Consider the following 26,376-nt stretch of genomic DNA (forward strand, 5'->3'; position numbering starts at 1 on the left):
GGCTGCGGGCTTGCTGCGCCGCGTGGCGGCGGTTGGGCTGCCGGGGCAACCGCCCCGCGCGCATGAGCGGCGGCGGTAACGGCTGTAACGGCTGTAACGGCTGTAACGGCGGGCTCGGGAGGAGGTGCGAGGTTAGCACCGAGAGCGGCGGGGAAGGGGTGGGGGATCGGCGAGGCCCGGCCCGGCTCGGTGTGGCGGGGTGGCCGTAACGGGGAGCGGGGAGCGGCCGCCGCCCTTCCCCCGTCAGGCGGGGCCGGTGTCCCGCAGCCCCGCGGCCGGCGGCCCCTGCTCGCTTGGTCGGGGGAGCGGAACGCCCCTCGGGCTCCCGTGGTTAGCGGCGATGCGGCGTGGGTGAAAAATAAAGTGCTGCGTGATGCCAGCACGCCGTGACCGGAGCCGCTCGATGCGTTTGGTGGGTGTTGTCTGTGCTTAACGTAGCCGTCCAGCAGGCCAAATGTGCTACAGCTCTGCAGAGCAGCAGATGCTTGAGAAAGTCTGCAAGGAGACAGTGAACGTCTGCTTGTGTCGCAGTACAGGCAGCCGGGCACAGTGGGGCCAGTGGTCCTGTGTGGAATCTTTTCCCCTGTGATTTTCACAACTGCTCTCCTGAATCCCTATAAACTTTTGGGTTTCTAAAAACAAACAAAAACCCTGTGTGGAAGGGGGCTTCTCAGTTTTGCTATGTGCTGTGTTTCTTTTTTCCTCTCTGTTTAAAAAAAAAAAATAATATTAATCTGCCACCAACTAGTATTATTCAGTGTCTTCTCGTTTTGTATTGAAAGAGTGTGTTGTTTTCCCCCGTGTACTTCCTCAAGGACAGTTGAGGCATTCTGAAGTGTTGTCAAAGCTGCTGACATCTGTGCAGATGGGTCCTGGTTTACATAGTCGTGTCTCAGTTGCAAGTTCATATGGGTCTAATAAGCTTTCCCCTCTTCCTTTGTCTGTTTGTTGTATGCTGGGGCCAGGATCCCCTTTCTTTACTTCAGGTGCAGGTCTGATGTTTGTGTTGGAATTAAATGAAGCATGAGAAAGAATGTTGGTTAAGCACTGGAAATGAAAGGCTAGTATGTTATGTATCACCTGAAGTCAGGGGGTTGATAAGGGACGGTCACTTTCTGAAGCATTGGATTATAACTGTACTCGTTTTTAGTTTCTGTGACCACAATGTGCTTACATAATGCTAGTTAATCAGATAGCTAAAATAAACTAGCAAGCCACAAATAGCTCTGCTTGGAATGTAGTCTTTCATATCTTTATTTTTGGGTTGGGGTTTCCAAGCCTTTCAGGAATCTGCAGACCTTTACACTACAAAACTGTTAAAAGGAAAATGAGAACTTTACAGCAGTTAGTAATTGAACCTTTTATGTTTTGTAGGTAACCATTTATATGGAAAAGTAAAACATAGGTTTTTTTCTTGCTGTATTCAGCAGTGTTTACACAGGTAGTTAGCATTGTAAGACATCATTGTTTCAGCTGCCACAGTGAAGACATGTAGATGCAGTGTGAGTGAATGTACTCCTGTTTTGGGCATGCGTGTTGAATTGAGATTGTGTTGCTAAATCAATTTTACATTGGAAAAAAATGAAATTTTTTTTTCTTCTTTTACAGAAAAGCTTATCAGATAGAAAAAATGATTGACTCAGTGAAAATAAGAAGACAATGCATGCTGGATTTCTACTCACATTATGAACATCTTTGTGCTCTTCAAAGCTCCGTGCCTCTGAAAGCTGTGAAAACTAACCTGACTGAGGGTACTCTTGATCTAATTGTAGATCGCATCAAAGCTGCGGACTGGGCACCACTTCTGAATGCTATTAGGCATGATAAGACTCTGACTTCTATTGGAATAAGAAGTTTTCATCAACAAGGTCTTGGAGAATCAGGTTTGTACTGATGGCTGTTGATGATAAATACGTTGATGTATATTTGTTAGAATACATTGCACAATTTTTTTGTGATTGAATGCATGGGCTAAGACTTGTACTCTCTGAGGAATTATTTCTTTTTAAGAACAGCAGCAAGAAAGTGTAATGTGATTATGATTCCTTCTAAGTCTATAGGAACTGGATGCTCCTGCTGTGTAATTTTTGTTTACTAGGTGGTGAAAGACATAAAACTTACTTCAGAAGGAGAATTCCAGCAATTCGATCTAAAGACTTGACTGGCCAACTATGCAAAGCTGTCAAAGGCTGTCTCGGTATCTCTGATGTACTCAAAAATCTGGAACTGCACGGTTTGCTCCTGAGGGAGAGAGATCTAACACTTCTAACAAAGGTAAGAATATGTTAGTATATGCATAAATATATGCTTAGAACCTAGAGAAGTAGCTACTACTTTTATACATAGCTGTCACACACAAGAATGTGCTTTAACACATGTTTTAACACATCTTTGTGTTATCCACAGTATGAGACAATTACTATAACCTAATCTTGCTGAGCCTTTCAAAACTTGCATGACTTTCCTCTGCCCTGATTTATCAAGGCTTACGAAGTTTCTTAACATCACTGCAGTGTATGTGGGGGCATATAACTTACGTATATGACTCAAACTGCAGTGAATGTTCATGACATAAGAGAATTGGAACACCAAGAAGATAAAAGCAGGTCTCTAAGGTGTGTTATTAGAATACTTCCTCTAGTTTGCTTGTGAGTGGCTTCTAGGAAAGGAGGTGCTGCCTGTTGCCAGTAGGCAACTGTGTTTTTTATATATATAAAAGAAAAAAAAGGCGTAAAGTGAGCTTTGACCTTCCTCCCAGCTTCTGAAAGTTTCTTGTAGGGAACACAATGTGTTCTGAGCAAGTCTGACTTGGACTTTTCTCTTTTTTTGTAATTTTGCATCTGAGCCAGCTAAAAAAATTGCTTTTATTCTGAAGGGCTTGGCTGCTTCATCATCTCTGGAGAGCATTTCTTTAGCCCACTGTCCAATTGGAGATGGAGGATTAGAAAGTAAGTTCAGAATCAAAAACGTTTCAATACCTCTCTCTTGTAGTGCTTTAAATAGGTAATTTTTTTCACTATTTCCATTCCTGTTTTAAATCTGTTTTTAGTTACAAAAATAATATTTTCTTTATTTTACATGATTTAACATTATTTAGACTTGAATTTGTTTACTTGATTCTAGTAAATAAATATGCTACTTAATAGTGATGCTTATAGTTTTATTTAAAACAGTCACAATATTTAAGTTGGAGGCTAACTTTCTTGATTTTTTTCATGTCTATACAAGTAAACTGAAATAAAATGCTCTGGCTTGTTCAAAGAATCTTTTCTAAACACTTGTACTAAACTGTATAATTGTACAACAGATTAAATGCATTTAAAATCTCCTTTACTTCAAGACCAGTGTTTTGTCGTGGTGTTTGCCATGCTATTGATTCAGCTTCTTAATATGGTAGTGAACAAATATATGTGTTTTGATAACTTAGTTGTGGTATGTGTAGATAACATGCATGCTATTGTTTTCTTCAGCAATCTGTCAGAGTGTGAAGAATTCAGCTACTATCAGATACGTAAACTTCACAGGATGTAGCCTCACCTGGCGAGGAGCGGAGCATATGGCAAATGTATTAAAGGTAATTTCATCATCTTTCTTGAACTAAATGTTCACAATAACTTTAACTAAGAATAGTAACTGTGTTCAGCTAGTAACAAATCTAACAGTATCTAATTTTTCCCCAAGCTCAAAGAACTGTTTGTGACTTCAAATCTCTGCAAATCTCTAGCATAGCTACTGTAACACATTAAAAAGACGGAAGTCCTGAAAATTGTATTTCATTGTGGGAAAGCTGTTGTCACATGAATGTTTAATGCTAAGTCAGTTTTGTTGTAATCAGTTTCATAAGCCCTGAAGTGAACATCTGTTAAGACCAAATTATTTGATACTGAGTAGACATAAATATATCATAGTACACTTGCATATACAACAATAAAGGAAAACATTCTGATCACCAGTGAGAAAAATACAGGCTATTCTGTGTAACCCGTGTTGCGCAGCTCAAAGTGAGCAGTATTTATACTCCGGAAATAAGTTACATTGTATCCTTTTTCAATTGTTTCCCCATAAATTAAAATGTAATGGGATTGGATAATGAATAATTGAGTTGTAATTTAAATAGCAGTGAATGTTCAGATCTGCTTTTGGTTGTTATTATGTTGTTTCCCGACTCAGTGAACATAAAATTAATTAACATGTTTTATCGAACATTTAATTTTTTTCTTTAACTTTCAAGCGCTAACACATCAAAGCACTTTGTGAGCAGCATATGTGAAGTTAAGTATGTGAACAGTCTTTCCAAAGTTTCTGAAATTATATGCAAAAAACAGTTTACACTATGAGATAAAAATGTGTTTTTTCTTAATAAGTGTCATTTAAAGAAAGTTCAGGATATCTTCAAATGAATATTAGGGCTGTAATTGACATCTGTTTTAAGGATTGTTTCTCTAATCATTTTCACAAATGTTTCAGAATGTCTATAAAGTATTCTTAAGCACTGGGTAGAAATAATGAAATCAAGTTTACAGTTTAGAAGTTTCTAATTAACTGATCAGTAAGCTTGTAAGTAGTAACATATTCTAATTAATGTTAACATTAGTTTGCATGAAAGCATGCAATTTCCTACTGCGTATATCTTGTTCAAGGTGCATTTTAAGTGGTATAAAAAAGGTGTTAAGATGTTTAGAGTTCTTTAACCATATTTTGTAATATGCATTGAAAACTAGATCATGAGAGCAAACATGACTTAACTGTAATGTTTAAGAATGACTTGTATTTCTTGAACTGAGAACCAGTATAAATGTGTTTTTCGCATTAGTACACAAGCCATTAAACATCAGTTTTATGATCTTACCATTGATTGTGGCTTTGTCTTTGCACTTGGTAACACTACCTTGTTTTGCAAAGCACCAGGCAATGAAAAGACATGGCGAAGCTTGGGCTGAAAGCCTCCGTTATAGGAGACCTGACTTCGACTATATGACAGGGTTGAGGCGAATTACTTTGAACTGCAACATGCTTGTTGGAGATAGAGGAGCAAGTGCCTTTGCAGACTGTCTAGGAGAGGATCTGTGGCTAAAAGGTATTGTGAAATACTGACTCTTTGGATAGAGGCAGACAGAATACTGAAAGCTGACAGATAATAACAAATGTAGCCAGTAGTGTAATTTCCTATTTACCTAGGAAATAATTCCTTTTGAAAGAGATTCTTTCTTTCCCTCTTTTTGGATAGTTAATGCCCAAACACTTCTGGGTCATCTGGAAGTGTCTTCTAGCATATCAGAGAAGTAATTTGTTCTACAGCACATATGTATGAAATTACTAATAATGATCACAGAATCATTAGGATTGAAAAAGACCTTCAAGATCACCTGGTCTAACCATCCCGTTACTACCAATGTCACCCATTAAAGCATGTCCCTAAGTGCCACGTCCAACCTTTCCTTAAATACCCCCAGGGACGGTGACTCTACCACCTCCCTGGGCAACCCATTCCAGTGCCTAACCACCCTGTCTGAGAAGAAATGTCTCCTAATTTTCAACCTGAACCACCCCTGGTTCAACTTAAGGTCATTCCCTCTAGTGCTATCACTAGTTACCTTTGAGAAGAGGCGGACACCCAGCTCCCCACAGCTTCCTTTCAGGTAGTTGTGGAGAGCAATGAGGTCTCCCCTGAGCCTCTTCTTCTCCAGACTAAACAACCACAGTTCTCTCAGCTGCTCCTCACAGGACTTGTGCATCAGGCCCTCCACTAGCTTTGTAGCCCTTTTCTTAGATATACTTAATCATGGGAACAGTGTTATACTGTGAGCTAGGTGTACAAATAACATTCATGTGGGTCTAAGAGGATTGGGTTAACCAAACTGAACATACAGAATTCTGTTGGCCCTCATGGGATGCACCCACAAGTGCTGAGTGAGATGTCTGATACCCGTGTGAGTCCACTTCCAATATTTGACTAATCATGGTGACTGGAAAAGGTGCCTAAAGACTGAAAGAAAGCAAATGTCACTCAGATCTTCAGGAAGGGCAGGAGGAAGGACCTAAGGAGGTACACTCCAGTGAGCCTTGCTTTGATCCCTGAGAAGGCAAGGAAGTGTTGTCATCCAGAGGGACCTCAGCGGACTAGAGAAATGCAGTTCAGTAAAGAGAAGTTCTTTTACCTGGGAATGAATAATCATATGCACCAGTACATGCTGGGGTCTGACTTGTTGGAAGGCAGCTTGGCAGAAAACAGCCCAGGGGTCCTTTGTAAACAAAGTTGTCTATGAGCCAGGTCTGTGCCTTGGTGGCCAAGGCTATCTATCCTGTATCAGAAGTGTTGCCAGCAGTTTGAGGAAAGTGATGCATCCCTGCTTCTCAGCACTGCTGAGGCAGCCTGTCCTAGGCTTTCCTGTATGGGAGAGAGATGAAGCTACTTTGTGGAGTCCCACAAAGGGCCACTAAGATGGTGAAGGGACAAGAATAAGGAAAGGCTGAGAGAGCTGAGACTGTTCAGCTTGGAGACTAAGGGCAGGTCTCATCAAGGTGTATGGATATCAGAGTGGGGGCAGTGAAGGAGACAGAGACAGGTTCCTTTTAATAGTGTCGAGTGACAGGACAGGAGGCAATAGACACAAACTGAAACACAGGAGATGCCATCACAAACATCAGGAGAAACATTTTACTGTGAGGGTGGCAGAAAACTGGTACAAGTTACCCAGAAAGGTTGTGGAGTCTTCCTTTATGGAGATCTTCAAAAACCATCTGGATGAATGCAGTGGTCCTAGGCAGCCTGCTCAAGGTGGTCCTGATTGAGCAGGAGGGTTGGGCAAGGTAACCTCCAGACATCTGTCCAATCTCAACTGTTCTGTTATGTTCTGTATGCATAAGAGGAAATAAATTGCAAAGCTTTGATAGTACTATTTCATAGTGACCAAATAACTTTCTGATCTTGCAGAAGCTGTGATCTGACTCAGAATAGACTGAAGTTGATTGCTTTTACATATTATGGTACCTTGAATTAATCAGTATGTAGATGTATTACCTCTTCTCAGAATTCTCAATCACAGTGACTTAACTATCATTTTGTATTCCTTCCTTTGCAATTGTTTAGCAGTTATGTGTTAATGTTAATGTGTTTTACTGACTTAATTTCAGAGTTGAAAACTAGAAGTTTAATAATTCTTGTTTGAACATTTGGCTATTAGAGTAACATTCTTTATTCATATTCTATGAAATGGAGGTTCTCATCAGGTGTGGATTAAATTGTATTAGATATTTCTGCAAGTTATGCCATTTAATAATTTGTTTTACTTCTCCAAATATTTTAGCACTTGATTTGCAGCAATGTGGAATATCCAATGAAGGAGCAAGGTCATTACTAGATGCTCTTCAAACTAATACAACATTAGTGGTACTTGACATAAGAAAAAATCCATTAATTGGTATGTATCTGTATGTGCCTTTGTCCTTTTTTTTTTTGTTTGTTTTTTTCTATTTGAGTAGTTCTGGTGGGGTAAAGTACACTGCTTTCAAGGAACAAGCCTGCAACAGTATTTTGCTAAGCATTTAACACTGCTTATTCAATGATCTGTTTGCATAAATACTGGTCTCATCTGGGAAATTCTTAACAAGACATCTTAATTCATTCTAGATCACATTCTGATGAAAAAGATTATTGAAAGAGTTCTTATGAATGGAAATAATGCTAATACAGAGGTATGTGCTAGGCATTCTGGAGTGACTTGTGCTTTGTTTTTTGTATCTGGCATTGCATTTATTTTTACAAAGATAACTTAGTTCAGAATAAATCTAATGCAGCTATTCAAATTATAAACAGAAAGGTGACTATTTAAAAAATAAACAAAAAATAGGAAAAGAAAAGCTTAAAACACTAGTAGCAACATTAGCTATATTATATTGGACTTCTTATGATTTCCTTAATGTAATTTAAGATATAATAAAAACAGGATATCCATTTTATTGGAAGGATAATGGCAATTTTTGTATACTTAAGCATTACTATAGAACAAGTAAGAATTCTGAACTAAGTTTTGCAGAATGTTTTCTTAACACATGAAAATTACCTTTTTAAATTGTGAGTTCCTTTATTTAATTAAATTTAAAACTTTATTTTGAAACTTTTAAAAATAATTTACATAGTCAATTTTTAAACTACTCAAGACTATATTTTTTAATATTAATCATTTAAGAAACTACAGTTTAAAGTACAGTCTCATTTGCCATCTTTAATAACTGTACAGTGTTTACTGTAACTTACATAAAATATCTGCACCATTTATGATTAGATATACTGTTTAAATACTGAGTCTTTTATTTATAAGACGGAAATCTGATTCAGTTCCCAAAAGAGCTATCAAGCAAATGAGTGTACACTTATTCTTGTTTTCCCAGTTCTTGTTCTGGAATTTATTGCTCTTTTGGCTTTGAAAATACTTGGAAGTCAGAGCTATGGTTTTGCAGGGAGAATCTAATAAATTGAGAAGTCTGTGTCACATTTCTTGGATTAATACAGTTCTCCATTTCAATATCTTAAAGACTCTTTTGGAGAAACCAAGGTTAGCTGTGAAAAAGTACTCTTTATCATTGGCTGGTGCAATCAACACTTGCAAGATGTTGCAGGTATTACATGAAAATAGCATCTGCCTGTACAGAATATAGCTCGAGATAAATAGAAAACTGAACTGTGGAAAGAAGCAACTCTATGGGGAATCTCCCATATACCGTGAGACCACTCAACTCAAGACATTTGTTCTATATTTACCAAGGTAGTGCAGTATCTTAATTCTTACTGGCGAAGCTAACAGTCTTGTATACCAGATTAATAATGTAAATGAAAAATGACCGATCAACTGATCACCAGCTTGCTAAATAACAGTCTCTTCCATAAATAAGAACACAACTGCCTAGATCTGTTATTTCATAAACTGTGTGGGTAGTCTGTTGTAAACAGCATTTGCTGTATATATCATGTGAACAGGACAGGCACTCAAAGTGGGATAGTCCACCTGTTTAGCCAAATGCAAACATTTGATGTTAAGGTTAATAATCTTTTGAAACTGAAACATTTACTACCCTAACCTCAGGATTTACAGTTGATTTTAAGCTCAGTTACATAAGCCTGAGTATTATGAGCAGAAAAACAGTTGAGTTTCTTGACAGCAGTGTCTTGATGCGCTCTATATTGAAAGTCAGCAGTGTGTGGGTGCTTTGTTATGTTTTGCGTAGGTTTTGGTGGTGGTGTTTTTTTTTAGGGATCAAAACAAGTAAATTTATAAATTGTCAGGAGTATCAAAGATGACAAACAGTTGGTCATAAAGCTGTGCTGCAGAAAACTACAAGGACTCATTTTCAAGTAAAAATGATCTATGGGTGTATTTGTTTGAGTCCTAGTGACCTCTTCTAAATTCTGGATGTAATTAATACTCCAGTTCTTTCTATTTTTAACAAGTTTTAGCATAACTCAAACTTCAGTTCCTTTTCTGCTTTTTTCCCCTGTATTTTTATGAAGGATCCATCACAGATTATGTTTACAGATTTAAAGAAGCAATGTTTATTTTGTTGTTTCTTATAGCTTAAGCTTGGCAAGCAAAACTGTCAGTTAGTGTCTACATTGCTTCCTTTTGCTAATTGTGTACTACCTCCGACTTGAGAGGTTTTAAAAGGATACGCTAGTCCTTTTTCTGTAGTAGGGAAAACATGCATATCCGTCTTTGAAATATTTAATCTAGTGGGGTTCTTTTTCTTTATTTTTATCCATGATAGTTGCTAAAGATCTGGATTTCATATTGATAGGAAATAAAGACTCAGTTGTACGAAGTTTAGCATCTGGGACTTCTGAGACAAGGTGTAAGATACAATATTCTGTCTGAAACTAATACACTGCTTATTCTTGCAGCAAGTTACCTAATTCATACTGTATCTCTTCCACAGAGCCAGTTAAAAACTTGGATGGATGACCATCCCTAGTACTTCTTCCAGTTTCATCTACCTCTAGTTTCAGCTTTTTAACCTGCCAGAGGCTAACTGTGACAAGTCTCATGACTAAAACACAGTAAAATGTGGAATTTGTATATATTGGAGAAGTGGCATTCTCCGCCATCTTATCGTGGCACCTACTGTGTGAACTCCATATTTTCTGCCTGAACTGCTTGTTGAGTCAGGAGAAAAAAAAAAAATAGTGCGTTGCTTCATAAAGAGGAGTTAGGTGGGCTTTTGATTAACATATAGCAGTAAGGTCTAATAACAAAAGATCATGTTTCAGCTGCCACTAATAGCCTCTAATGTACTGTTACACCTGCTTACTGGATACCAGTCTCAGCAGCCCTTACATCTTGTTCTGCTTAAGAAGTCATTTTTCTGTCTTTAAATAGCACTTATGTGCTTGTCCTTTTGATCGGGTTTTCATGTTTGCAGGAAGGATTGCTCACTGCTAACTGCTGCCTCTAAACATAAGAAATTTTCCAATAAGTTTAATGAACACTTAAAATGGAAGAAGGTTGTATTATCTTAGCAGCACTGTGTAACTCTTGGATGGTGGATTGCAATCCCAGATATCATTGGGTATGATAGGTGGTGAAAGTTTGTGTAGTTTCTAGGCGAGACTGAGTAATTTAGAAGAAAAATCCACTGGAGATTTCTACAAGACAAGTTGCTTTCAGAGTCCCAGCTTAATAGTCATTTTTCAACTGTCTTAGTACCTTTGCTGTCTTCATACTTATTGTACAACAGCAGCAGATAGCATGCTCTTGAGTAGGTGAACTTCACGTTTGACTTAGTAATAGCTAGTTTATGTGTAGTAAAACAAAGCTAAGCTATTCTTGCTGTTTCAAGAATAGTTTCAGTCTATTTTGTAGTAGCAAATGTGCAGTTCACTCTGCTAGGATTTGTTAGCTGCAGCACGGTAATTGCAGATTAATCTTCCCTGAGCATTAGGTGGGAATAATTTTGGTTTCATGTTCCTAGTACTATGATGGTGGGGCTTAGGGCTGTCTGAAATAAGCATTAATATTAACTGCATTTCCTTTGATGGCTGCTTCAGCAGTGTGCATCAAGTTATAGTTAGTACAAAGTCCAGTGAAAATTATGTGACCGTGTAACTTGGGAATAATAATAAGACATTAACTGGCAGAAGTAGAACCTTTTATGAGTAGAGCTGTTGCTGTAAAGAAGTCTGAATTATAGCAATTGCCTTTGATTATAAGCATCTTAATTTTAGTTGGGATGCTCTTACTTTGTATGGAAGTCTTTTCGTTAGAGGCCGTGAAAATTGAACTTAATTTTTAAAAAAATACTGACTCTATTGGTAATATAATAGCATGTTAGTTAAGCTTTTATTACTCTGGAGAAGTTTGGCTGGAACCAGTCATTCCTAGCAAGCCAACTTTCTGTAGAGAATGAAAGCAAGAGCCAAAGTTTCCTTTTTATAGGGTTGATGCCATTTTTTTTACTATAAAAGGAGAAGTGTTTTGTGCAGGAGAAAAGAAAATATTGGATGGGATATTAACAGTGGTATTCTGGGAACACTCACTGATAATGCAGCATTCAGACTTGCATTGAATCTGTGTTTAAGTTGGGGGCTTGTGGGATTTTCGTTTTTCTCTAGTTTTGCAGTTCACGATTAAGTTGTAACTGGCAGTGGCAGTCTTGTATCTGACAAAATAATAAAAATAAATTTGATCTTAAATAAGCACCTCTTAAAATATTAGCTACTAAACTAACTCTTCTTTCTTTATATTCAAAAATAAATCCAGTATAAATGGCTGACTTCACCATCTTCCAAGGATGCTTTGAAAGCTAGACCAAAGAAAAGAACTATTGTCCTAGGAAGTGGTCGAAAAGGAAAAGCTACTATTCGTATTGGTAATACTATATTTTTTTCCTGCTATAGTGAATTTTGTTTACAAAATGGCATGTTAATGTTTAAGAATGCTAATTATGAAATGTTTAGTGTGTTTAAATGTCAGTGTTTTGCAGAATACCTTTCTTCAAAGAAAATTTAATAATGTCTTCCATCAGTGGTTTCTATAGTGAACCTTCTGTTGCTTTTAGGGCTGCTGTGTATGTGGTTGGGAAAAGTGTTGGATATACTAAGTTAACTGTTCTGAAGCATTGCGTGTATTCTGAGTGCATCCTCTCCACAACTGTTCACTTCTAGGGCACTTGCTGGTAGGGAGTTGCCTAGTTTTTCTGATGCTGTAGCCTTTCTGTAGCAGACAGTGCCAAAACAAACAATTATTTTTTATCTGATGTACAAAGTGTTCTTTTTAAAAACTTTATGCAAACCTATTATAAATAATATGCTTAAAATAACATAGGTATTTTGAATATTTTAGTACTGATAGCTGCATGTTGTGGTTTAACCTGGCAGGCAGCTGAACACCACACAACCATTCACTCACTACCCCTCACAGCAGGATGAGGGAGAGAATCTGAAAAAACTTGTGGGTAGGGATGAAGACAATTTAATAGGATAAAAAAGGAAGGGAAAATAATCATGATAGTGATTAAAAAAAAACTAGTGATGCACAACAAAGTTTTTTTTACCATCTACTGACTAATGCCTAGCCAGACCTCAGGTAGCACCCCTTCCTGCCTCCCAGCCAACTCCCTCCAGTGTTACTGTTCAGCACGACACCGTATTACGGCATGGGATATCCTTCTGGCTGGTCTGGATCAGCTTTGCTGTCTGTGTGCCGTCACAGCTTCTTATTCACCCCCAGCCTCCTTGCTGGCAGGGCAGCACGAGGCACTGAAAAGTCCTTAACTTAGTGTAAGCACTGCTCAGCAACACCTAAAACATCAGTGTGTTATCAGCATTATTTTCACCTAAATCCAAAATACAGCACCATACCAGGCACTACGAAGAAAATTAACTCAATCCCAGTTGAAACCAGGACACTGCAATACACTATTTTTCAACAAAATTACTGAAAATTTCACCGTAATACATTTGGCTTGTCTTTCATATTTGTTATTGTTATCTGGAGGCATAGTGGTAAGCATAAATCAAATTAAAATCTGTTTGTTTATATAAATTGTGATGCTCAGGGTGATGGAAGAAAATGCCTTACTTAAATACAGTTTAAAAATATCTATCCCGTTTACTTTTTGACAATAAAGTGACATTTGGAATTCTGTTACCCCAGTTTTACATTTCGGTGCCCTTACAAAATCAGTTGTTCTATTGATTGTACTCAAGAAGTAACTTGAGTTCCCTCTTGTTTAACTATATAAAATATGTGGTGGACAGTTTTCTGGGTCTTAATTCTGTTGATACATAACCTGATGTAGAATATAGACATTTATTCTGAATGTACTTTGAGTTATATTATGATTTAAACAAACGAAAGGCTGAATTAGTGAATATGACTTGGTTAATTATTCCTTTTAAGCAACGATGCTGGTGGTCTGTGGAAGTGATCAGTAGGAATACCAGCTTTAAATGCAAGCATCTTGCGAAATACAAAAACAATGCTTTTCACACTAAAACCACTAGAGGGCAATTTGAAGTGCATATGAAGCCTTCATTGTTTAATGAACTGTCTTAAGTTCCCACTTCCAACAACTGAATCGGATATCTGAAATTACCAGTATTAATAAATTTTAGCTATGAAACTTTGCTTCCATTTCTTAATAACCGTGTGCATTACTTTGGCCAACCTGACGTAACTGTTAAACATGCCAGCAGATTAGCTTGCCACCCTTCTTTTTGAGAAGCAAAACAGAAATTAATTTTTGAAAAGATCATCAAAATAAGATTGAAATGTAGATTTCTTGCAGTCCTTTTATTACATTGGAAATTTCACTTATACATACAGTTGCAGTTGACTGTTTATAAATATCTAGTTGCAATGAATTCTTTCCTCCTATTCTTGCTGTTCAATGCAGGATTAACATCTAAAAAGTCTGTAAGTCCTGGGAAAAAGACTACATCTGTGAAAGATAGTTATTCACCAAAACCACTACCACCAGGCACAAAAGGCTTCCTCCCTTGGCGTACTGCAGAACGTGCAAAGAGATGCAGGTGAGGTTTTCACAGTAAAAGGGAAAAATATTAAAGCATAAAAACTGCATAATAAAGGAAGGAGAGAGCAGTGTTAGCTTTTCTAAATACATGTTTGAAGTTGGACTTCATATTATATCCATACTTTTCCTCCTTACATAATTCTTGGAGGGTGTTACAAATTCTGTTCCACTAAGTTTTTAAAATAGACACAAAGACATAATTTGATGGCCATAGGAATATCCAGGTGTACCAAAACAAATCTTGTTCGTTTACTTTGTTAATGATGATTTATCATACTTCATAGCAGAAGATGTAATTTAGTTTTCCAAGCTTCTAGTATAGTTGATCTGCCTTCCAACTCAAGATGTGTAGGAACTCTCCCTATCGTTTCTTTCTGTTTTGTCTCCTCTAATTCTGACGTAATTGTTGTCACCTTAGCTATATGAAGTTTAAAAAGAATTTTGTAACACTTGGAAGTTGTAATATTGTTATAATGCTTCCTTTCCAACACCTTGAAGAAATTAAAAAAAAAAAAAAAAAAGATACAAAGACAACTAAAAACTTATATATTCTATAATCTCCAGTTTGAGCAGCTAAGGTCTATTTAAACAAACAGATTTCTTAATGTACTATAACTAATTATATGACACTTGTTTCTTTAGAAATGCTGAACACCAATTTATCTTGCTGACTTCAGGTCATAATGAACTAAACAAGATATCTATGGAAGACATTGTTAGCATCCAGTAACGCTGCCCTAAGTCATAATTACGTAGGAGTACTAGTAGAACAAAATGAGAATGTAGTGAGTGTTAAAAGGGGTACAGCAAAGTGTCTGCTTTTTTAACTTAACTGCTTTACCTGTCTTAAAGCTGATGTTTAGAAATTGAAGTATCAATGATGACTTCACAAGCTTAATTTCCTCAAAAATGTTTTTCTCTCCCTTTTTAGGGGAGAGGCAGTGGATGGTAATCAAGAGTTACCAGTGAAGATTCAGGTACTTCCTTGCTCGTGTGAAGGTTTATTTAGTATATGAGTGCTTAAAAAAAGATGGGTGCTCAACAGAATCTTACTGTCTAAAAGTTGAGACTGGGACATCATAACTTAAACTTTCTTTGTCACATAGAAATGCAAAGTAATAGTTTACTAAAGCATTTGGTTGAATCTTTGATGCTCAGTTTATTCCCATTTCTGTATCACTATTCTTGGTTTATTAACCCTGTGAGCAGGCTGGGGTTGAGTGTGGACACAATCTACCCTGAGGCAATAAGTAGAATTAACATTTTTCTCTGAGGTTCTGCTCTCCCCCTTCCTCTCTCTTTTCTGCTTTAGGACTACATTCTTGTGTTAGAACCATCTGTATTTGTAGGGGGAACCTTTTTCCTCCTTCACCTTCCCATTTCCATCATGTCCCCACTCTCAGAGAAAAGCTGGAGATTAGCATATACTAAACTTTAATTTGGGCAGACAGGTCAGATTGTTGCTGCAGCCAGCACATTTATCCCCTACTTTGACATGGGCTTCCCCCAAGTTGCAGTCCATCGGGAACACCTGCTGTGGTATGGACTCTCCTATAGGTTTGTACCGTGTCTCGCTGGGATGGAGTTCACTGTCGGGAAAGGAGAAGAAGGGGGAAAATGGGGGTCTCGTTATGAAAACATACTGTTCTCCCAAACAACCATTTTGTGTATTAAGTTTCCCAGGTTGTGTTTGAATATTGCTCATTGATGGGAAGTTGATACTTTTTTTTTTTTTCTCTTTCCATGCTCCTGCACAGCATTTGCTTGTCTTTTTTCTCTTCCTTTTAATTAAATTATCCTTACTTCAACCTGTGAGACTTTTTTTTCTTTCCGGAATACTTTCTTTTCCCCGTCTTCTCAAGAGGTGGGGGCGGTGAGTGGTTGTGGTGGAGTTAAGTCACCCAGCAGGGTAAAACTGCACCACAGGGCTGCAGTTCTTTTTTGCCCGTCTGTCTGCTTTGGCAGGGGGTCCTCCACAGGCTGCTCTGTCATGGAACTACTTCCTTCTCCTCTGACCTTAGTGTGCCCTCTGTTTCTGACTGTTTTCTCCTAATCGCTGCCTGTGGTGTTTAAGTCCTTTAGTAAGCAAGGTTTCACAGAAGTACTGCACATGTGGATTGCCTGTGTCCTGCGGTGGGGGCCACTGGAGCTGGCTGGAATTGGCCACGTGTGGCACAGAGCAGCACCAAGCCTTCTCCACAGAAGCTATCCCCATAGGCCCCTAGTGCTAAAACCTTGACACATATGCCCAATATATACACACAGATCTTCTTTTTATAAAGTATTATGCAAATTTATCACAGAATTGCATAACTGGGTGTGCTGCGTATTCATTTTAATGGACTTTGGGAAAAGATTGCATTTAAATAAGGCTTTTGATAGCATTTAATCTTTCTTTTTTGTTACACAGTTTAATACTGTGGGTGGGTGTGTTTTTCTTTTCTGATGCAATTAGACAGGTATTCCTGTGAAAGTGACAGTAGAAAGTGCTTCAACATCTGAAACTGAAGAGACAGAAGATTTAGAAGATGTTATCCATAATCCAGATTTGACAAAATCACTAGAAAAGATTAATGTAACAAAGCATCAACAATTCCAGGTAAGAAGCATGTTCTGTGCCTTAAATTTCATGAAGATAAATGATACCAAATAAACTGTTTTATTCAGGAAATTATGATTAAGCTAATAACCAGTCACAGAGTGCTTTCTGAATAGATTTTAATTGTCTCACAGGCTTCTATTTCAAAAGATGTGGGTTGATTGTGCACTGAATTTCCAACTTCTGAATAGTGTAAATGAACATGTGTATGCTGTACTTATCTTGCCAAATCAGGGTCACAATAAGGAAGAATTACACTTAATGCACAAAACTGTATTATGCATAATTCCTCTTTTCTGGACTTGAATCATGGTTCCAAAATCTTTTGATGAGTGTTATTGCTTTAGTAATTTCCTTACAAGTACTTTCTTTAAAAATGTATTTTAATGTTATTTTGAAGAGCTAAAATACTGTAATGGTTGTTGCATGAAACTAATTAAAAATTGAAAGTGTGTAAAAGCTCCATTTTATAATTCAGCTCAGTAACTATTTTTTTTTAATTTGTTCTTTATTATTCCATCTATTACTTCGGTAGTTCTAAAAAAAAAAAAAAAAAATGAAGTAGCTGCAAATGTCGTCACAGAGAGTGTTATAAAAAAAGAAAGGGAAAACAAAGGTATTTCAGTGGCCCAGTAACACTGCTGTGGCAATCTAGCACTACTATAAAATACGTTCTCAGTCCGAGTAACAGGACTGTATCTCACCTGTTAGGATTTGGGTTTTGAATGGAGAAGCTGTATTGCCTCCATGTAAGTATTGCATAAAGTAAGACTCACAGTCAGTCTTTCCATGGTGTTTGTCGTAAAGGACCATGCTGTGTGAACAAACAGTTCGTTTGGGACCACAGAACTGTTTTTATATAAGCCAAAATGAAGTTAAAACTTGATATCGTTGCATATCTATATGTAATGGCAAAGTTGGGGTAGCTTAGAGTTGATATGGAAGGCAAAATGACACCACAAATACACGGTAAATAGATCGCTGTTTTTTCAGCTGATGTATACTTACCCTTTTTCTCTAGAAACTTTTTAGGAACTTTTTTAAGGTATTCCCATTGGCCTGGGACTTAGTTGTGTAGGTGGTTTCATATTACTGTGCATGTGCATTTTGTTGATACTGTGCCTGTGCAGTGTCTTCAACACTCTCATCTAGAGCATTGTGTCTGGAATCATGGAAATCCATGTGCCAAAAGCTTCTGTGCAGCAGGGACAGGAGTGTTTTCAGGAAATACTTGATGTTTGTGTTCTTGTTTGGAGAGAACAGAATATTATTTCTGGGACTTGAGAATGCAACCAAGTTGAATAAGAAGAGTAAAATTCTGCATCTGGGGAGGAACAGCTTCAGGCCCCAATACATGCTGGGGTCCTCCTAGCTGGAAAGCTGCTCTGCAGAAGAGGTTCTGGGAGTCCTGGCGGACAAAAAGTTGAACATACTCTAACAACATACTCTTGCTACAAAGAAGGCCAACAGTATCCTGGGCTGCACAAGGAAGAGTGTTGCTAGCAGGTTAAGGGAGGCAATCCTTCCCCTCTAGTCCACACTGGTGAGGCTACACTGGGAGTAGGGTGTCCAGTTCTGTGATGCCCAGGTCACACTGGGGAGCAGTCCAAGGAAGGGCCATGAGAGTGATGAAGGGACAGGAGCATCTGTCCTATGAGGAAAGGCTGTTCATGGGACTGTTCAGCTGGGTGAAGAGCGGGCTCAGGGGGATCTTACCAGTGTGTATAAATTTGTGAAGGGAGCGTGTGAAGAGAACAGAGCCAGGGTTGTTTTCAGCAGTGCGGGGTGTCAGGACAAGAGGCAGTGGGCACAAACTGGAACACAGAAGGTTTCATCAGAGACATAAGGAGAAACTTTTTACCGTGCGGGTGACTAAGCAGTGGCATAAGTTGCCCAAAGTGATTGTGGAGTCTCCTGCCTTGGGGATGTTCAAAAGTGTGGTTTTCAAAAACATGGTACTGGACAGCTGACTCAAGATGTCTCTGCTGAGCAGGGAGGTTGGATGAGGTGACCTCCAGAGATATGTTTACTTCAGCCATTCTGTCATTTTGTGATGCGCTGCAGACAGAAAGAAGGTGCGTTTTTTGCTTTGGGGAAGGGTTGTCATACTGACCTTTGTTAGCATAAAAATCCTTTTTTCCAACTTAGTGAAATAAATCTGATACTTCCAGTATATTTTTGGATTACATATAGTGCATCTGCAAGGAAGGGGTAATTTGTGATTAATTTGTGCTTACAAAGAGAAACAATAAACTCTAGGAATGTACTCCAAACCTCCCATCTTTATATTGGCCCAGATTTTACTGATTTTAATTACAGTAAGGTAATCCACTGTAGTGTCACTTTCTAAATTTGGTATCAGAATACTTTTCTAGGCCATAGTGGCTTATCTGATAGCAGTATTAAAGCAGCATTGAACAGCTCCTGTTGGTTACCCATTCCTTTGTTATACTGATGCAAAACAAGAATTTTGCATTGTGACAGAACCACGCTAGCCACTCCTCACAATTTAATTGTGAGGTCTACTTCCTCGCCATCCTTCAGTACTTTTCTGTTTCTTAAATAAGTCTTTTCCCATCTTGTGTCTTTGCTTATCTGATCATAAGGCAAGTTAATTCAACTTGCTGTTGTGGTAAAAAGTGAGATTTTTCCACGTTAGTTCTCAGCCATCCTAATAATTCACGCTGGCTGATGTGATTTGGGTGAGTTCCAGAAATGGAGCAAAGTAAATAGCAGAAGTCTGTGGCTAGTAATGTGAAAGGACGTGAGGGGCCCTTCTTAGCTGTGTTAATTTTTCCTGAGGTACTGTTGTTAAACAGCACTTACTGCACAGCTGCTTGGGTGGAGACCTGTCATGAGGATCGATCAGCTGAACACCTTGGTTACTGTTCAGCTGGTAGCAGGCGTTAGCAGAACCTTTCAAAGAGGGACAATCAGCTGTGGAAAAACAATGATGGAATTGCAGAGTGGGAATAAACAGTAAGAGGTGGAAGCTCCTCAAACTGCCAGTGTGCAAAAAGAAAAGATCTCTCCAAACATACCTTGATGTGACTGAATGAGGAGAATTTGACTTTAGTATTCAAGTTTTTGGGAACTTCAAATCCTCCTGCTCAAGGAAGGGATTTAAGCATACTACTCTGAGACACTAATAGTTGCTTTAACTTAAACAAATTCCTTTTGATAAAAATGTAATTTCTGCTTAAATGAAAAATAAAAACTCAAATATTTTTTCCTTCCACTAGAGGGAGTCTCAACTGTCAGTTTCCTCTCATTAAGAATGTAGTTGAGGAAATTCCCAGAAATTAAATTTGTCACTTGTACATGTTGAATTTGTGTGTAATATTGCATACTGATCTGACATTTGGAATTAAATTTTCTGTCTTATGATAGTTGGAGCTGGAAGAATGCATAGAAAAATTAAAGGAAGAACGAAGAGCCAGAGTAAAGGCTGAAGAACGGATAACAGAGGTAATGATCCTTAACTGATAATCATCTTTACTTTACAGGAGGCGCCAATCAAACTATCCACTTGCTTAATTGGAGTAATTATCAGTAACCTCTAACCTGGTAGCTTCCAGAATTTCAGTTCAAAGTCACATGGATCATTTACTAGCCTACGGACAGTGATGAAATCTACATTTAGTAATGTGTGTTTGTTCTCCTGATCCTATTCCAGAGCCTTGAACTCCTGGTCAAGCTACCCTTTCAATGTGCTTTATTCATTTCATGTTTTAGATATGAAGTAGAGCATTTTGATGTTTGTTTTCATTGAGAAAGTAGTTAATACTGCTTGCAATTTGTAGCAGATGGATAGTTTTTACTGACTTCTCCCACCTTCTCTATAATGACTTGCACTGAGAAGCTGTTTGTTGCAAATGTTAAAAATCAAAGGGACAGCATAAGCCAAATATAATTTTTGTTCTTGTGGGCATTAAAAATGTTGGATGGGTTTACTGGTAGCATGTTGGCCAGTTATGAGTTGGTGTTGCTGACCTAGAAAGATCCTTTTGAATTGAGTGTAATCAAAAAGGAGAATTTCTTGCAATAGAGTTGAGTGTAAGATATGTAATTTAATGGTTTTAGTGTTTATATATGATCTACAGTGGGATGATGTTTATGGTAGGTACTATTTTGAAATTGAACAACAAATGGTGCCCAGTACAGGAAGCAGGTTTACAGAAAAGACTCTAAACTCCACAAAGTTCGTTGTTGTCCTCTGTTGTGGACATCTCCATCCTCACGTAATGTAAAGTGAACCAGTAGTCTGTGTTGGTTTATACTTAAATATTTTCAGACTAAATACCTACTGCGGGATGTCTTATTTCTCATGCCAGGCTATTTGAACATAATACTTTTCCTGAGTGGAAGGGATAAGCTAACAAGCAATAACCTCTAAAATCAAGCATTTTGCTAGTTAAGCATCTAGAGTTCATTAGGCAGATGTGTAATTTTTCTGGCCTTCTGTTGTAAAATACAAAAGAAAGTAAGCCTGTGGTAGCAAAGATTGCATGTCTGTGAACTCAAATAAGTGACTTAATGCTTCACCCAAACACAAAACCCTGTGTATTCTACAGTTGTCATTCAGCTTTCAGACTGTCATTGATTTAATGTTCAGTGGGAAGGAAAAATGGGATTATCTTAAACTTTGAATTTTGAGATGCACAGAGCAGAGGAGAGATAGTGGTATGCATTCCCTTTGATAGAGAGGGGTGAAGAGTGTTGGCCTTCATTAAGGTCTTTTTTTACTAGTAAAAATAAAATATTTGGTGCTAATGTGTCATACATGCAAAGTATCATTAGTGCTAATGTGTTGTATTATATATGCAAAGTAACATGATTTAAAATCTAATGTCTTTGTTTGCACTTGCTCTGCACCATTCTGTACATACTAAAGACAGTGCTGAATCAGCAGTTTTAAGTGCTTTCATCAAGATCACTTATGGTAGCTTAGAATTAAAGCTGTGGATAAACAAGCCTGCATGGAGCTCCATGTAACAGCGCCCTGAATGTTTCTGGTACATGAAGCTCTATATCACTGATTTTCGGTGTTTCTCTTTGTGATATCGTTCTATAGACTTGCAGAGGTGATATTTGTTTGAACTGAGAATGATAGAAATTTATTTACTTTTTTCTGCCTTTCTTTTATAGCTGGAAATTGAAAATGCAAGACTTAGGAATCTAAATATCTCCCTGTCTGAGGTTCTTCATGCGCAGTCAGTAGCCAACATGATATTGGAAGATGAAGGTGTTCTTGGCAGCATTGAGAACTCTTTTCAAAAGTTTCATGCTTTTTTAGACCTCCTTAAAGATGCTGGGTAGGTTGTTGCTTTACTTCAGTCTTACTCTTTCTGCTGAGACTTTCTCCAAAATTATCCTCTCAGTTAATTCTGCTACCTTTTCCCCTCAGATCTCTAGGAGTGTACTGGCAAATAGCAAAGGAACAACAACAAAAAAAAAAACTATGTCCTTGCTGTTCAGTCTTTTGTCAGTGTAAAAAAAACATCCAAGCACTGTCCCCGCTGAATTCAAGTATCTGTCCTTTCAAAAAGCCCTTTCCAAAAGAGAAGAAAGCTTCTACTGAATTGTTTGCTAAATGTTCTGTGGATCATCTGTGGTTCTTAGGGTTCCTGTAGTTCAAAAGGCTGAAAATGCAGTTGAACTGGCTTCAGAACGTGTTCTGTTGTCTTGGGGCCCCTTTTTACTGATGGAAATACAGAAGGCAACTAGATGAACGAAACTGTCCTCTGTACTTAAATTTTGGATTGCTTTTTATGACTTGAAATATTCTAGAGAACACTGATTAAAGTTTGCATTAAGACTCTGCCAAAGGAAAGGTGTTCTCTTGCTACATAAAAATAACTTTTTTCAAATGGGTCTTATATCTGGTCATGACAAGTTCTGGAGCTGCTCTGAAGCTTACAAAATCCCAGTCACAAAGACTGGTTTTCTCAATAAACTTCTGTAAAGAGCCATGCTATCAAGTGATGGCTGCAACTCCTGACTTCTTGTTGTGGCTTAAGTTAAAAGATAAACTAAAAATGGCAGGTTTGGCTGACTTCTAAACTAGCAGGTGAAACAACATGACTATTCCTGAGGCATGTAATTGGATTTGGCTGTTAGAGGTCATACTAGTTTGGGAAATGTGCACCAAACTTGTGCCTGAATGATAAAGTTTTCATCTGCGTGACACGGAGTCTGTTTGCTGGCATCCTGCTCTGAGATCAGTGCTAACTGGAAGATGACTCACGCTGGTAACACTGAGTAAAAAGACTGGTGATTTTGTACCTGCAGGCTAATTAGTGCAAAGATAGGAAAATAGCTGTCACCACTCGTTTTGATCTTTGATAGCTGTTTTGGGCCTCTTAAAAATGGAAAAACAATCTTCAGATATTGAGATGGATTGTTTCTTCTGGTTTTGAGCATTTAGATCTTTCACATGAATGAGTTTTGTTTGTGGGTTTTTTTTTTGTTTTGTTTTGTTTTTTTTTTTTGACGCATCATTTTCTACTGAGCTTTGTTTTACAGACTTGGACAACTTGCTGTATTAGCTGGGATAGATCAGTCAGATTTTGGTCTTTTGGGGCATCCACAAATGAATTCTACTCTCAGTAAGCCTGCTAATGTGCTAAAGGAGAAGTCTTTTGAAGAAGAAAGACAAGAACATACGCAAAATAGCAGAGTAAGTCAATAGAGGAAATGGTAGTGGCAGTGTACTTGGCAATACCTAATGTACTTTTCAGCAGTTCTCCTACTCTGACTGGAAGTAATGATAACCAAGTGATCCGTGAAACTATTATTACAGTCTCTTGCTGTAGCTGTATTTATACAGATGATAGTGATTAATGTCAACTTTCTAAGTGATAAGCGTTTGGAACAGAAACTATACTGTCTTGTAATGTACTAAAGAAAATGTTGGTGGTAATTTCCATGTGTCTTTTTCTGAAATACGAAGTTACCATACTGATACATTAAAATCAGAAAATATCATTTTTAAAGACACTTAAAAATGATATATAGCGCTTTTTAATACCGTAGAATTTGATAACAGAGGATAGTACAGTACGCCCACTGGAAAGCAGGAATTTTCTTTTAAGTAATGGTAGTATATGTTTCCAGTTCTCTTACATTCCTAGGTGAGCAATGATATGAATTTCAGGCTAGTATACACCTTAGCCACATAAAGTTTTAGTTTCAGCTCCAAAGACAATGAATGGAAAACTTTCAGGATTTTTCAAGCAAGGTACCAAAGTTCACTTAAAAAAAAAAAAAAAAAAAAAAAAAAGATCAAAGTTAAGATGTTGGCAGCCTGCAATCTTGTCCAAGGTCCAAGTTGGATAAAACTTTCATACTAGGTATTATTCTGCATTCCAGTATGTTTATTATACCTAATGTCTTCCCCATTAAGTGTTCCAAATGATTAAGTGTTCAAAATTCTTCAAGAATACCATGAGCTTCTAAAACACAATTATTTTTTTTCATGCTGTTGAATGCAATTTCCAGTTTTTCAGAGTCTGTTAAAATTACTAGGAGTAATTGAGTTAATTCTCGTCACAGGTTCTTTCACATTGCTGTAGTTCAGCTTGCAGCTTGCAACTATGTTTTCAGCTGATGGCATTCTTCTGAACTTGTCCATGCAGCTCTTCTAAGTCATGTTTTTTTTTTATTCTGCTCATTAGAAGCTTGAATTTGAGGTGTTCTTTAAGTATACGTGAAAAAAGGTTCAACTAACGTTAGTACTATTTCATACTTAAATCCTAGTATCTCCTAGTATTTCATAGTTTAGATTCTTTTTGCAGCTAGGTATTGTGGGATAAACTACTGGGATCAAACTGCTATGAACTCGGAGCAAACATACTGAATTCTATTTCAGAATGATGGAAGTGATTGTGCTTTGGCTGCATTATGACTGACTCATTTCTGTAGCATAAAGTTCAAGCCAGATGTGAAAGAGTAAATATGCCTACTCTGTCATTTTCACCCTAGCTATCTTCTGAAACTTGGTTGCTTTGTAGGGCAATAGAGGTTGTGATTGCTATTATCTTTAAATCTTTTGTATATTTTGTAAAGACTTTATTTTGCTATGCAGACTCAAGTACATGACAGTTGCAGCGTTGGATTTTTTTTTCTCTAGTTTCATCAGTATCTTAACTGGAATCTCTTTATTTCAGAGCGGAGGTGGGAACATCCAGCTTTCTCCTGGCACATTTCAGTCCCAGCTGGTGGTGAATAATACCTTCTCTTCTCTTAAAGAAACACAGGAACTTCCAACTGCTGTGCAACAGCAGCAGCCAGTCTTACGGAAAGAAAATGAAAGTCAAGCAATTAACCAAAACAAAGAGGATAAACCTCAAAACAGCATTCCAACATTCTCTGAGAAAAGAGTCAAACAAAATGAACAAGCAAAAGGACATTATTTAGCAAGGCAATTGGTCACCAGCCTGCATTCATTTACTGACTCGAGTATGAATATTAAAAGTAATGGTAGCAGAATATCCAGCAGTGCTTCTGGTGAAAAAAATAAAAATTTTTCATCGAAGAAATACATTCCTAGAGTGACTGAAACTGCAATTCCAAATGATGGAACAAGAACAGATCAAAGTAGACTGCAGATGGTAGACTGCTCTGGAACTGATACCATAGGATCTGTCTCTGAAATACAAGAAAGTATCCACAGTGTTACCAGCACTTAAAATGTTTGGACTTTTCTTTACACATACAAGGTTAAAAATAAAATTTGGATGCCTCAGTACAGGTTGTGAGATTTTTTTGTAAAATAGTGTAGACTTTTAAAACTCACAAAACATTCCATGCTGTTAGTATTCCTGTTTCCTGTTTGCATCACTTGTCACTAGATTTTTATTCCTGGAAACAAATGTTGTACTGGTACCTCACAGGTTTTACTACACACAAAGGTTCCTGGAATATGGTTTTTATTGTATATCACAGATCTTGTTACAGAGTGTAAACAGTTCCAAGCTAATAAAATTTAGTAAAAATTTTGTTTTTAAATTTATTTCCAGCATATTGCATTGGAAGTGGAAAGAGTTTTTTAAGGCAAACATCAGTTGATGCCTGACAATGTGGGTACAAAAGTAGTTGGAAGCTTCAAGTATGAAAATGAGTACAGAACCATTTCTAAAATAATTGAATACAGATGTTCTTTATTGGTGCGGATTGAAGAATAATATATCTGTGAAGGGACTTTTGGAGGATGTCTACTCCATTTGAATTAGGTTACTCTCATAAATAACTTACAGAAATGTGAGAACAGAGATGAAAAAATATTGTTTTGAGACTTCTCAGGTCTGCCCCCCCAGCTACTTCTTCCCATCTTTCTGCACAGGCAGCTGCCTTGGCAGCTTCTGAACTATGGCACAGAGTAACGCAGGTCTTGGTTTGCCTAATGCAGTACAGAAGGCGCTGTTTAACACTGGAGAAGGTTCACTTCAGTGTGGCCCCGAAAAATAAAAGCAATAGCTTTCTTTGTATTTGTATGCTTAACTAAGTGCCATGACAAGGCAATAGGTCAAGAGACTAATATAGTAATTATGTTCTATAATTATTAGTTTCCTTCGGTGGTTTTAATAGTGCTTTGTCTTTTTTTTTTCTTCATATAGAGAAGTGGAAGTACTATGAAGTCCACTTATTTGAAAGGGTTGCAAAGATGAAGATATTAAATGTTTAAACAAATTATTGGAATGTTTTTTAAGCTCTGGGGCAAGGTAAAGGTTTTCATTTGGAAAAATTACCTT

At 37.6% G+C, this 26,376-nt stretch overlaps 1 protein-coding gene across 2 annotated transcripts; it reads left to right on the top strand.

Annotated features, from left to right (window-relative positions):
• On the top strand, nt 1-25,633 carry CEP78 (centrosomal protein 78). Of its 2 annotated transcripts, none has more exons than XM_084504888.1 (16): nt 1-131; nt 1,609-1,883; nt 2,099-2,274; nt 2,876-2,948; nt 3,471-3,574; nt 4,903-5,077; nt 7,308-7,421; nt 7,631-7,695; nt 11,751-11,859; nt 13,888-14,023; nt 14,957-15,002; nt 16,481-16,624; nt 20,015-20,092; nt 21,773-21,939; nt 23,150-23,303; nt 24,793-25,633. In XM_084504888.1, the coding sequence occupies exons 2-16, from the start codon at nt 1,631-1,633 to the stop codon at nt 25,312-25,314; spliced, it is 2,316 nt and encodes a 771-aa protein (XP_084361014.1). In that variant the 5' UTR covers nt 1-131; nt 1,609-1,630; the 3' UTR covers nt 25,315-25,633. The 2 variants fall into 2 exon arrangements, with proteins under 2 accessions (XP_084361014.1, XP_084361015.1); XM_084504889.1 differs by lacking the exon at nt 1-131 and adding an exon at nt 282-412.
• Nucleotides 25,634-26,376: the final 743 nt, after the last annotated feature.

The sequence above is a fragment of the Aythya ferina genome, assembly GCF_964211825.1.
Source record: "Aythya ferina genome assembly, chromosome: Z".
NCBI classification, from domain to species: Eukaryota; Metazoa; Chordata; class Aves; order Anseriformes; family Anatidae; genus Aythya; species Aythya ferina.